Here is a 12,747-nt window from a genome sequence, read left to right as displayed (position 1 = left end):
ACCTCACATTTTTGGTCTAAATTAGGGTTGCTTGGACAACCTCTTGGTAAATCTTGAAACCTTTCTGTCTTTCTCATATAGAAAGGCTATGCAATCGCTGTGAAAACCAACTGTGTGTCGTATACCATTCGACTCAGTTCTTCGATATCACAAAATGAGTGCTATTGTATTTTATCTCCGGTTCTGGAATTACAGGGTGATATGCACAAAAAAATGACAAAAATATTTTCTCAGATATGGTTGAACCGATTTTCACAAATTCAGATTCAAACGAAAGGTCTTATGGTCTCATAGCTTGCTATTAAATTTCATCTCTTTCCGACAAGGTAATATGTGCAAATTTATGAGAAAATGCGCTATCGATTTTCTCGGAAATTTCTTAACCGATTTTCACAAATTCAGCAATGATTCAACTGATTTTCACAAATTCAGCAATGATTCAACTGATTTTCACCAATCTTGGTACTTACACACTAAAAAATATACACATTGGTTCATGAATGGCAACGCATTCAATTTTAATAACTATTTTCCGATACATACTTTGAAACAATAATGGTAAAATAAATAATGAACAAATTTCAGTTTAACATGAAAACAACATTACCGAACAACAATAGCACCACTGTAACTGCGTGCACTGGGTCCATTATTATTAATACTTGCATTATTTGCATACCACTTCAATATTTCACCGCAAATCAGCTGCTTTTAGCTTTGATTTACAACAGGTCATGTTGCATATCCAATGACAGTGATTGAGAGACCGGTGGGAAAAACAACAGAATCACAATCTTGATGTCACATTTATTATTCATGCATTTCGAGGCATTTTCCAGGCGCGTTGTTTTCGTATGACAATGATGATATATTATAACGGAAATTTGTTTTCAAATTTGCTCGGTTTTCACATTTATCGTTGAATGGATCCCACATGACCTGGCGTGATGTGATGCCGTAATTTATCTCGGTGAAAAGTTTCGATTAATCTCACCTCCCAATAGCCATTTGGATAATATTACTTCTGACAAATCAATGTCAAGTTCAAAGACAAAGGTATACAAACTGCTACAACTCCTTGAATGAAGCCAGATGGACGAGGCAAACAGAAATAATAAATCAACCTAATCTGATTTATTCCTGCAATGCGAATCGCTTTGTTCTACTACTTTTTTTTCCGCCGATGCGACATCAACCAATAAATCAATATCGAAAAACGGCTTCGCATTCATCTTTTGCTTTCATTTTTCCGCTTATTTACTTCTTGGCACCCGGCATCCAGACGGAGGAAATGTTCGAAAACATGAAACAGCACCTGAAGCGCGCCCCGTCCCTCCGAGGAGCAGCCCTGGTTCGTCTCTCGCAGCTCAAGGTTCAGGCGAAGGTTTGGCCGACGCTATTCAGCCGGCCGGAAATCGCATCCATTCTGGATCAAGTTGGTTCTTGTTTGATTTGAAACATTACCTGCCATACTCATCATTTACACTCTGTTTTTTTCAGATCGAAATCAGTTCCGATAACTGGTTCGAAAATGTGCTCAAAATATACCAACTGAACAACAACCGTTCATCAGCTCGAAATGTTTCCACTGGATCCACCCACACCGCGTAAGTATTCGTCACAGGTTTATCGCATTTCGTCAGCGAGATTAAATCCAGATCATGGTTATGCCGTTTCAGTTATGCCTATCCGCAGATCGCCCGAATCTTCTACGACACTCTCAGCCACTCGATCGTGGTTCCCATATCGGCCGTTTTGACACCGTACTTCAATCCGGTGTTGCCGCAGTACCTTCACTATGCCACCCTCGGGACGGCACTGGCCAAGGAAATTCTGCGCTCCATTACGAAAGCATTCGAGAGCAAAGTGATGCAGTGCGTCCCGAACTCGGTGGACATCTTCTCCAACGCGAGCCGGATGGATCTGCTGATCTATTCGGGCGGGATGCAGATCGCCTACCACTCGCTGCTGTCCCTGTCCGGACCGATCAAGGGAATGAATCGGTTGCCGGGGTTGAGTCTAACGCCACCGCAGATCTTCTATCTGCTGTCCGCACAGGAATTGTGTGCCGAGTCCGAGTACAACGGAATCGATGTCAGCTCGAATGATTTCGATGAAATGTCCGTATGACGTTGAGTTGAGTAACTTTTGGGGAATGGAAATAATTGTTTGTTTTTTTTTTCTTCCTCTGTAGACTGACTTGGCTCATTTCGCAAGGTGGCAGCGCTTCGGATGTCTTTCAGTGCCACTCGAGCACGATGCTTAGTTACCAGAAGAACTGCGACATTTGGTAGGCCACAGAACCCGAGGCACGTTTGCAATAATTCGATCTGATTTCGTTAGTGATATTACCGAAGGATTCTGGGAATCCGCTCATTAGACGCTATAGGTTTGTCGTTGTTGAGAATTGTTACACAAATACTAATTACTAGAAGAAAAAACGGGGTTATTTAGTGGTAGTAGTTTAAATTAGGTTTGTAAATATTTAGTTTTAAGATGAGCGAGCTTTTGCAAAACAAACATTTGCTGTTGGAGTGCTTGAATTCGGTTTGCGAATTGTATTTACATTGTTCAGTTTGGGTTCAGGTAATTGAAAACGTACCATGCCAGACGCCTCGGAACAGAGTACTTAAACGCTCGAGTTTTTTTGTACATCCTACTATGAACCGGTAATCTTTCCGGAATGTAGTTTGGCAGTGTAACTAATGTACTATACCTTCAGATGAAATAAGATCGAATGTAGATATCGAGTAGCGATATAAATCGAATGAATTCAGAGATTTTAGTTATCCATACCAAAAAAGTTTATTTCTTTGTTATGATTTGACGATTATTGTTGTTTGTAAGTAAGAAGCGATAGACTAGAAAATGATTGACCCACAACCTTCTCCAATATGATCATATGCAATAACAAATATCTCGAAAATCTCGAAGGTTCTAGAACAAGTATTACGAGGGTCAGCATTCTATCTTCCGACTTTCGTGCCACATGTTCAGCTCACTGCAGTTTACCTTTCATATCGTATATGGGTATATTTTTTCAATAGGGCCAAATCTCAATGTTAATTGCAAGTAAATATTGGTGACTATTAACTGGATCCAAAGACATCATATTAACAAGATATCCAGCTCTCACATTTCCCGAACAAATCTTTGGCAACATCTTTTTTTGCGACCATGGCGCCCTCAGGCGAGTCCGCATCGAATCACGTACATAGAAGTAGGAGAGAGAAATGTCAAATTCGTACGCGCCAAAATAGCAGCACTGCGCACCCATACAATTGACATGACATGTTGAATGAGACGCCGTGCGATGGCGTTGCTGGACTGAAAATTGAGATCACTCCAAGCTGACAGGGTCTGCTGGATCTCACAATGAAATGCGCACTAGTACCCACCTTTCCCCTACAATAAATCTATTTGTTCATGGAATGATAATGTGTTCGAATCCATATTCAGTTTTTTGTCAATCTCCGTCGAAACGCAATGGTATTTATCTAAATCGTCGGAGATTTGAGACGAAATTCATATTATGATTAGAGATGGACAATTCGCTCCAGACATGTTTCAGTGAAACTAACAGTTAATTTTAAAAGTACAGCAGCTCACCAGCTCGCTCATTTGCTACTCATATTACGCATTAAGTAGGGTAACAGTGGTATTTTGGCCCACTTTAATGCCGTTTTTCATTGAAAAACACTGGTGGCGTGAATTGCTCTGGTTTTCCACTTTCGAGCAGAAATCGCAATGAAACACCGTCAAAATGTTGCATTTCTGCTCGAAAGTGCAAAATCAGAGCAATCCACGCCACCAGTGTTTTTCAATGAAAAACGGCATAAGATTGATTTTATTTTGGCCCACTTTGTAAAAATATCCCTCAAATGTTATAATATCTTTGAAAACCCCTTCCGCAATAGGTAATTTAATGTGATTAGCTTCAAATTGATGCAACATGGGTTACTTAACATCGATAAAATCCGATGAAATTGATAAAGTTTGTTAGGTGGGCCAAAATATATGAAGTGGCCAAAATACCTCTGTTACCCTAAGACTCAGACGGTTCGTCACCGGAACGCCAGTCTCCATCAAAATTAGTTTAATATTGTAATTTTCACTGAAGGTTAACAAAGATTGCGATGCGACGAAATAGCGACAAAATGCCGCAAAGATAGCGAAACTGTCATTCGCATCGATTCAACCTCTTCTAAACCACAAACCAGTAAAATATATTTTCAAATTGACCATTAAATGACAATGTTTCATAACAAGAATTATTATACAATGATACTTTGTATTAATTGACGTCTTTGTCGTACTCCATACGAAACATTTTCAATGACCTATGAATATAAACTGCAATAAAAAATTAAATCGTCTACTCCAAAAATTCAGTCGTCTTCGACAGATACATACTTGTTGATGCTTGTAGTGAACAAACAAATAATTCTTGTTGTTAGATAATATTACCTTTCAAATCTGTAATTGCCTTTAATACACCAGACGATTTATTTATCTATTCGCTCTGATGCTTGATATACAAATGCTGTAAACTTCAGTACAATAGATAGCGAAGGGGTTAAAACAACTCTCGGTTGATTTTTCAGAAGGCCGTAAGAGCAAGTGACAGTTTCTCTTTGATCACTCTCTTTTTCGATTATTGCGATGTGATTTAAAAAGATTTTCTTGGATTTCACAGTTCTGTTTGAAAGTCAAACGTTTCGAGCATCATTCTATGCAAAGAGTTAAGTGATAAACGTGTAAACCGCTTGGTAATTAATAGAAGAGAAAATAAACAAAGAGAAACTGTCACTTGCTCTTACGGCCTTCTGGAAAATCAACCGAGAACTGTCCAACTCCTGGCAGAGACGCCAGGTAAAATTTTCAAGTTTGCATACTAGAAATCCTCCAATTCTATGTTAAATTTTATGACGAGAAAAAAACAAACAAGAAGCCCTACGCAATTTTAAAAGTCTGTACATTTTACGATTGTATATGAAAGTTTCAAAAATCTTCAAAAAATCTGCAAAATTGCAGAGCCTGCTTACAAAAGAAATCGGGAAACGGGGGACGGGTATAGCGTGATGGGTTAGTCGATGCCTTTCACGCAGCCCACCTGGGTTCGATCCCCAACCCCCGCACATAGGGTCAGAAAGCTTTTCTGGCTGGAAGAGGCGAATGACCTTAAGGTTAAAACCTCTATAATTGGAATAAAAATAAAAAAAATCGGGAATTCTGACGCTCATTATTTCGCTATTCGGCGACGATTCCGTCGCATTTTTTGCCCCGCTGAAAACCACAATACTTTCTTGGCCGGAACGTTTACACGCTCCGTCCGTCAAGACGTTCCGTGATGGTGACGTTACATGTAAATGTCTCCATAAGAATGTATTCAACTAATTTCGACGCTGATAGTGACGGAGGTTGACGGTGACGGGACCGTCTGAATCGTACTTAAAGTATGAAGGGATATTGCGACGAGCGGAACGGATCTTCGGTTCTTGAAGAGGGAGTTCCAAACGAAAAGAAATGTGTGCACGAACCAGAGATGCCAGGTAAAAATTTCAAATATCTGCAGACAGGGTCTGTAAATCTGAAAAAAAAATCTGCAGTCAGCAAGTTTGTCTTGCTGGCAGCAATTTCTCTATAAAGTATGTATGACACGCAAAACTGACTTGGCGACAGAGATGCCACGTAAAAATTTCAAATATCTGCAGACAGGGTCTGTAAATCTGAAAAAAAAATCTGCAGTCAGCAAGTTTGTCTTGCTGGCAGCAATTTCTCTATAAAGTATGTATGACACGCAAAACTGACTTGGCGAGCAAAAAAAAAACAAGGTCGCGGAAATTTCAAAAGTCTGTAAAAATAGACGAAAGTCTGCGAGAACTTCAAAAGTCTGTAAAAGTCTGCGAGAATTTCAAAAGTCTGCAAAAGTCTGCACAACACAAAATGTCTGCAGCACTATACCACAAATCTGCAGACCTGGCATCACTGGCACGAACGTGCATCTACCCTTTTTTAACGGAATGAATGAGACATTGTAAGCAACGTTGCCAGGGAGCAAATGGTGAAATGTTTCGGCTCTGGTTTCAAATCCTATTTAGAAATTATCATATATTCTCAGATCATTTTTTGATTAGTCGATAAATTGTTAGAAATTATCATATATTCTCGGATCAATTTTTGATTAGTCGATAAATTGTTGGTTTATCTTTTAAAGGCATGCAAATTTTACCACTTTTCTTTTATATCCACAGAAAAAAATCAACATAAAAAAGTTTGGCCCTTTTTCGATTTGTTTACTTTTATGCTTCCTGTGTGAATTATGAAGTTACGCCCTTGCGCATTTTTCGTGAAATTGGCTGGTTTCCGCGAGTAAGACCAATCTGCGGGTAATTTTATAGTCTCATTTACTATTTCCAGTAATAAAAGGTTCGAAAACCATCTAAAACAACGAAAATAAATACTTTTGCCCTTCCTTACAAACAATTCAAGTATCGCTCTGTTTGTTGACATTGAACACGGAGGGCAAAACTTACGTTAATAAATGGAATGACAGTTTCTTTGCAATACTAAGATTCGTTTACTTTTGTAAGATTCGCCCTTCTGATATGTTCCCCTAAAATACCGATAGTTTACCGATCATTCAGATAAATACCGATATTGGTTTTTAGGTTAATGTGGGTATGAGCTGTTTCGCACACCTCTAATTATTGCACAGTTCACACCAAATCGAACTGCGTAGCATGTAAGTGTGTTGAACCACAAGTGTGATCATAACTGCAACTGTACTGACAGAACTCTGACGTTTATGAACGACAACACAATCATATGATCTTTGCTTCTTTTCTGCTTGTTGTCAAGTTTGTAAGCAAGATTACCAGTTCTGCAGATATTCAAGAAAGCTTCAGAGAAAAACTATTTTTTTCCTTTGATTTTCTCATCTATTTGTAGGCAACCATGTTTGCGCAAATATGAGTGTGTTTAAGAAACTGTGTAAAAAGTTCAGCTTTAGAAGCAATCTGCAATATAACTAGAAATCAATTGTTGCACTTGAATCGGAATCCAGTTCTAAATCGCAACGAATTTTCTTGTCAAAATTCGGACGATTTAAATGGGCATAATTTTCAGATTGAGAGAAACTGTGAATGTGACACTTACATAAAGGTAACAATGCAACAACCGATTCAAACAGAAAACATCACCTAGCAGTTATTGAGGTGTCGACATGTTCGGTGTTTTTGTTTTTTTTTCTTATATTTTGTTAATACACAGTGAAATTCGTTCCCACATTGTCTCCCAGATGTACTGAGTTTTTCGGTTCTGTCCGGTTGTAAGAAATTTTGACAGTCGGTAGAAGCCTGGCAAAATTCCGGCAGCTGTCAAAATTTTGTAGGCGAAATTGCGTCATTCTCTCGCCACGTGACGTCTTGATAGATCGCTTTTCCTTCTTTTTTTTCTGCTCGACCTTATTTGATATTCGTCAATCGTGCATGTAAATCTAGAAATGAAAACGAGTCCTTCCCGCATACGCATGGCTGACAGATGGCTGACTAAACGCTGCCAGCTGGAAAAATATGGCTGGCAGACATTCTGGTGACCGGCTGCCTCACCGCTGCCAGGAATACAACTCAAACGATACAACCGTATCCACCAGGATTTTTCCACATTGAAATCTTTGACATTTTCAGCGAAGGTGAGAAGATGAAAACGCTCGGCTAACTTGGATACAGGCGACTTTGTTTTGTCAAATTGGATTTGACAACCGTAACTGAATCAATTTTGGTAGCCTTCTGGTGGCCATGGCTGCCCAGGTAGCCAAAACGCTATGCGGGTTAGACCAAGTAAATGAAGTGAAAATACTGGTATATTGAGAGATGAAGGTTTGCATATCATGTTTGGTAGTGCAAAAGCCATGTTATTGCCCTTCATTTAAACTTCTAATGAAAAAAAAAATAAAACCAAAGCCAGTGTCCTTCCAGTCTTGTAATATGAAAATCCTACAGAAAAAGAATAGTTAATAACAATTAGGCGAAATTCTCTGCCGAAACGGTTGTTGCATTGTTGGCCGACTCTTGACGGAATTCTGCCAGCATTCCGGCAAAAACCTTCTGGCAGTCGCTGTGAGTGCTCGATTAACCCCATTGACAACAACATTACAAATCGCATTAAAATTTTCGCTCAATGTGTTAGTGTAAAAGTCAGGCAACCTACGCCATTTACTTACTTTTTTACACTTCCGATAGAAGAGTTAACGATGCTGACTAAGGTAGGCCTTTTGGTTGGTTTTCAGCAAACAGTTTATTTTGGAAGAATATATACAAAAAAAAACTTGAAGGTTCAAATTTATATATTTCACTAACTTTAACTAAAAGTCAGCACGAATACGTGCTTAATCGAATCCAGCAATGAATTCTTACTCGACTGTTCGTTTCTGAGTGCTCAATCAACTCAATTGACCGTGACATTATAAATGTCATTGAAGTTTCGTTTAATTTATGAAGTGTTAGTGTAAAAGTTAGGCAGCTTACGCCATTTTATTACACTTCAGTTCATTCTATAAATTCAGTTATATAAAATTTTTATTTCAAATTCAACTCAAAATCAGCACGAAAACGCGTAAAATTGAAGAGTAAGAAGAGGGCAACGATTTGACAGCTCAGTTCACGCGTTCTTACGCCAGATTTTCGATCGGTTCGTGGCGAATTCCGATCGGCTGGCGGCGAAATTCATTCAGAATCGGTTGTTGCACTTATTGCACGCATTGATTCGGATTTCAAACTGAACTGCACATGGAATTCCGAATAACCGAGCTGATAATGTGAGCAGAAACGAGCCATAGAATAACAATTCATTACTCAGTTCGTCTTTGAGACAATTATATTCAACACTTCTGTGAAATTCGTTTTCACGCAATTATTGTTCTTTCTTTGTCTTACAAAACAATGCTTCTGTTCCAGCAAAGCGTATGTCAAAACGTGAGCATTCACAATGACATTGCATTGGCGACTAGTAAACTATGGCTAGATTTTTACCTTACGATGTACCGCAAAACAACCTAATATAAAGTACATTCCACCCAAATTGGGGGTTCCGTTCAATAACCTAAGTGGCTCTAGGTAGTTTCCGTAAGGCACGTGCAAAAAATACTCAAAGATAAATTATATATACTCTACAGTTCAGTCGTATTGACTCAATTTCAAGTTGATACGGTTTACTTATTGAGCGAAACTCTCGCTATTGGGTGGTTTTGCTCTTCATATTTTGACAGTAATGGAAGGAGCGAATGAAATAAAAGATTCAAAAGAACTCAAAATTATGTAAAAAGAAGTCAAATAACAATTAGTTTTTATTTTCCGTGTATCCATTTCTCGATTGTTTTTTTTTTTGTTCTTATGTTACAATTACCTACACGAATTCATACAACTGAACATTGTAATAACAAAACGACATCGATGGGTGAATTCAATACGACAATGCATAGTCTCCCACCTATTTCCGCTTTTCCAAAATTTAGTATATAACAATTACTATCTGTCAGTTCAATGGTATACTAGTCGACTATGGTGAAGAATGATTTTGTTTTAGATTCACTAATGAACATCCAAACCGATTCACAAGTGTTCGAGTCAATTAAAAACTATTCTAATCATTTGAAATCGCATGATCACGTTATGAATAGGAGCCTTTCTTGGCATACGGAGGATGGTGCTAGGTGTGTTATTGTGAGAAGCCTATTTCATTAAGTTTAACTGTGACAATATAATGTTTGGAATGCGAAAAAAAACGATTACCTGTTTATGTATTAGTACGAGTTTGATATAGTTACATTATTTGGTCGGGACGCGAAGGGAACTAGTACCAAGTTGGTCAGAATGTTGTTACCAGCCAGTATTAGACGGTCTAACTGAGAATTAGATGATTAAAACAACGGAACTGAAATCTGTAATAATGAAATAAACTCGTCCTTAGAACTTAAAGTTGCAAATTTAGCCAATAAAAAAATCTGTTTAAACTTTAAAAACAACAACTCGCTGGACAATGTGATTGATTCAAAACTAGTCTGCTGTTCCGTATGATGGTTTATAGAAACATGGAATTGGCTAGAGAATAAGTAGTAATCGTGGTAGCCAGTAGTAGGAGTAGCAGTAGAATATTACACAAAGTATTTTGAAAAAGTGTCCCTTAAATAAACGATGGTAGGAATTTGACCGATGTGTAAGACCATAAACGAGAACCAATTAGCGATATAAAAGTCCGAAAAATTAAGGAATTCGAGTATTTGTTAACAGTCCGTAGATGATGAATGGTGGTAGCAAGGAAATACAATTTAGATGAGAACTGTCATTTACTACAGAACAGTTTACCCCGAGATTTAGTGAGAATAGACTATAAGATCCGTTAGGGTATACATTTGTTAGTGTTGGGTAAAGTTGGGACGATTTAAAAACAAAAAATCTTATCAATAATTTGAGGAGACACAGAAACTAAGGAAGGAAAATTCGTTTGCATAAAATCAAATGTAGTGCCAAATATTTGGAGGCAATTGTGTAACGCAGTGACGGTTAGCAACTGAGCTGTTAGTTGGAATTGAGAATGTGTGACAAAATCAACAGTAGAAAAACATTGACACCGAGCGTGCTGGTAGTTAGAATTTCCCACTACGTGAACTTCGAACTCTAGTGATTGTGGTGTCGAACGAGAGCAATAAATTCATGGAACGTGACTGAAATTGAGTAAATGATTGGGCGCGTAGGAGATAAAATCACATCCCTCGACCTGTGAATCAAACGATGGACCAAAAATCAGATTAGTTCAATGTATACAACATAAGACGCAATTCAAAAAAACTTAAGGGTAGATCCTCTAAAAAACGTATTTAAAGAAATAAACTTCATATTTTTTCCATTTTTTTTAACAATGGAATGTAAATGACATGCATTAATATATAAAAGACATTGGCTGCACTGCCAAGGTCGCTAGTCACACACAGTCAACTATCATTAATAATTCAGCAGGGCCCACTGTCTCGTTTTGTCTTAGGTCAGAACTAGAATGCTGGGTTTCCACCAAGAAAAAACAAAATGGCGGCCATTTTTCGATTTTCGACCCTTTTTTGCCCTTTTCATTGCTAATAACATTTTAAAATAACAAATAAATATATTTGGTTGTAGTTTCGACCTATGTTAGATGACAACAACAAGTAAAATACCATTTGAATCATGTTGATGCTTGCAATAGTTTTCAATTCAAGCGACACTAAATGAAAAAACGTGGTTTCGAGTAAAAACCGAACAAAGATTTTATTCGCGACTAGTCGTGCCTGAGCGCGCAACATCTTCCTTTTTTCTACCAACTGCTCGATTGCACGCACCTTCGGGACTAATTCTATATCATTATAAGAGTATTTTCAAGCAATTCACGAAAAAAAATGTTTTTTTTTTCGAATTAGAAAATTGTTTGGACTTGTCGAATGACTAATGACTTGCGCGTTAAATCACATTTGTTAGCAAAGTGCCGCTGATCGTTAGAAAAAAATTATTTCGTAGACACCTAAGCTCTTAAAAATCAATGAAAGTTAATGGGGGAGAACCGGCAGCTTTGGGCCATTTTTCATTTGACATTTTTTTATAACTAGCGAATTTCGTGCCAAATTGTATTTACAGTGGGCAACTCCCTCTCCGATTTGAATGAAACTTTCTGGTTTCCGGTTTCGGAGTTACAAGGTGACATGCACTAAAAATGTAAAAAATGATGTTACTCACCTTAAGATGCCATAATTCCAGTTTTGTTTCAAATCAAACCCCTGATTCCGGATGTAACCGAATGTCACTACGCTGCTATCCAGCTTTCGATTCCGGAAGTACCAACAATAGTAATCAAATGTGATAAAATGTAGCTCGCTTCACTTTCTCGCATATCTCCTTTCTAAACTTATTTAAATTTTAGTATTTCGAGGAATTTCTACTGTAATATATAGGAGAGAATGAATAAAGGCAGCATTATACCACTAGGTGGATTAAAGCAAGTTTTTTCAAATAGTTATTGTCGGAAAATGACAAATTCTACAAAAAAAAATCTTGTACCAGTCGTGCGGGCGTGTGTAAATAACATTAGGAATGAATTTCTTTTATCATTATTAATTACTGCCATACCCGAGACCTGAACTCAAGTTGTAGATGAACGCATCGTATTTAGTTCTGAATTTGTATGATTTCAGACCAAAATACCATGCCTCTCTATCAGATGATAATTTGATGGAGACGCATGATTTTTCGATTGATTTATTGTTTTAAAAATCTGATACAATACCCGTCAACATTTTTTAAAAATCTGAAAATAATACGGCGTAATGTATTCATAAATGATTCATTTTTGATGTAAAATCTAGTGGTAAAAAAAATTGCAAGAGCGAATTAAAAAAAATCGAAAATTTGGAACATTATTTTTACATGCAATACACTTTGAAAAAATCTGAAAAAAAATCAGGAAGGTTTCAGAATCACCCTAACTCCACAAATATGGCAGTTAAAAGGTTAAAATTTTGGGAAAATCATCTCCAACACAATTCCTATCAAACAGATTATCAATTTAATTTCTTTTTAGGGGCAGTTTTTATACGCAAACTTGGCTACACCATTTCGAAATCGGTTGTTTTTTTCTCAAAGTTATTCAATGTTTACATACCGACATAAAAGATGGAGCACCCTGTAAACATTTAAAGTTTTGATGCAAAGAACTTAAAAACTT

The 12,747-nt window shown here is 37.5% G+C and overlaps 1 protein-coding gene across 14 annotated transcripts in view; it reads left to right on the top strand.

Moving 5' to 3' along the window:
- LOC131438712 (uncharacterized) overlaps positions 1-10,729 on the top strand; it is a 30,426-nt gene extending 19,697 nt beyond the window's left edge. For all 14 annotated transcript variants that reach the window (XM_058609002.1, XM_058608938.1, XM_058608969.1 and 11 more), the window contains 4 exons: positions 1,283-1,435; positions 1,501-1,607; positions 1,680-2,120; positions 2,195-10,729. In XM_058609002.1, coding sequence (XP_058464985.1) covers positions 1,283-1,435; positions 1,501-1,607; positions 1,680-2,120; positions 2,195-2,294 — 801 coding nt within the window. In that variant the 3' untranslated portion in view covers positions 2,295-10,729. The remainder of the gene's footprint in view (positions 1-1,282; positions 1,436-1,500; positions 1,608-1,679; positions 2,121-2,194) is intronic.
- Positions 10,730-12,747: the final 2,018 nt, after the last annotated feature.

This window comes from Malaya genurostris, chromosome 1 (assembly GCF_030247185.1).
Source record: "Malaya genurostris strain Urasoe2022 chromosome 1, Malgen_1.1, whole genome shotgun sequence".
Taxonomy (NCBI): Eukaryota; Metazoa; Arthropoda; class Insecta; order Diptera; family Culicidae; genus Malaya; species Malaya genurostris.
This window is presented reverse-complemented; position numbering and strand designations above follow the sequence as displayed.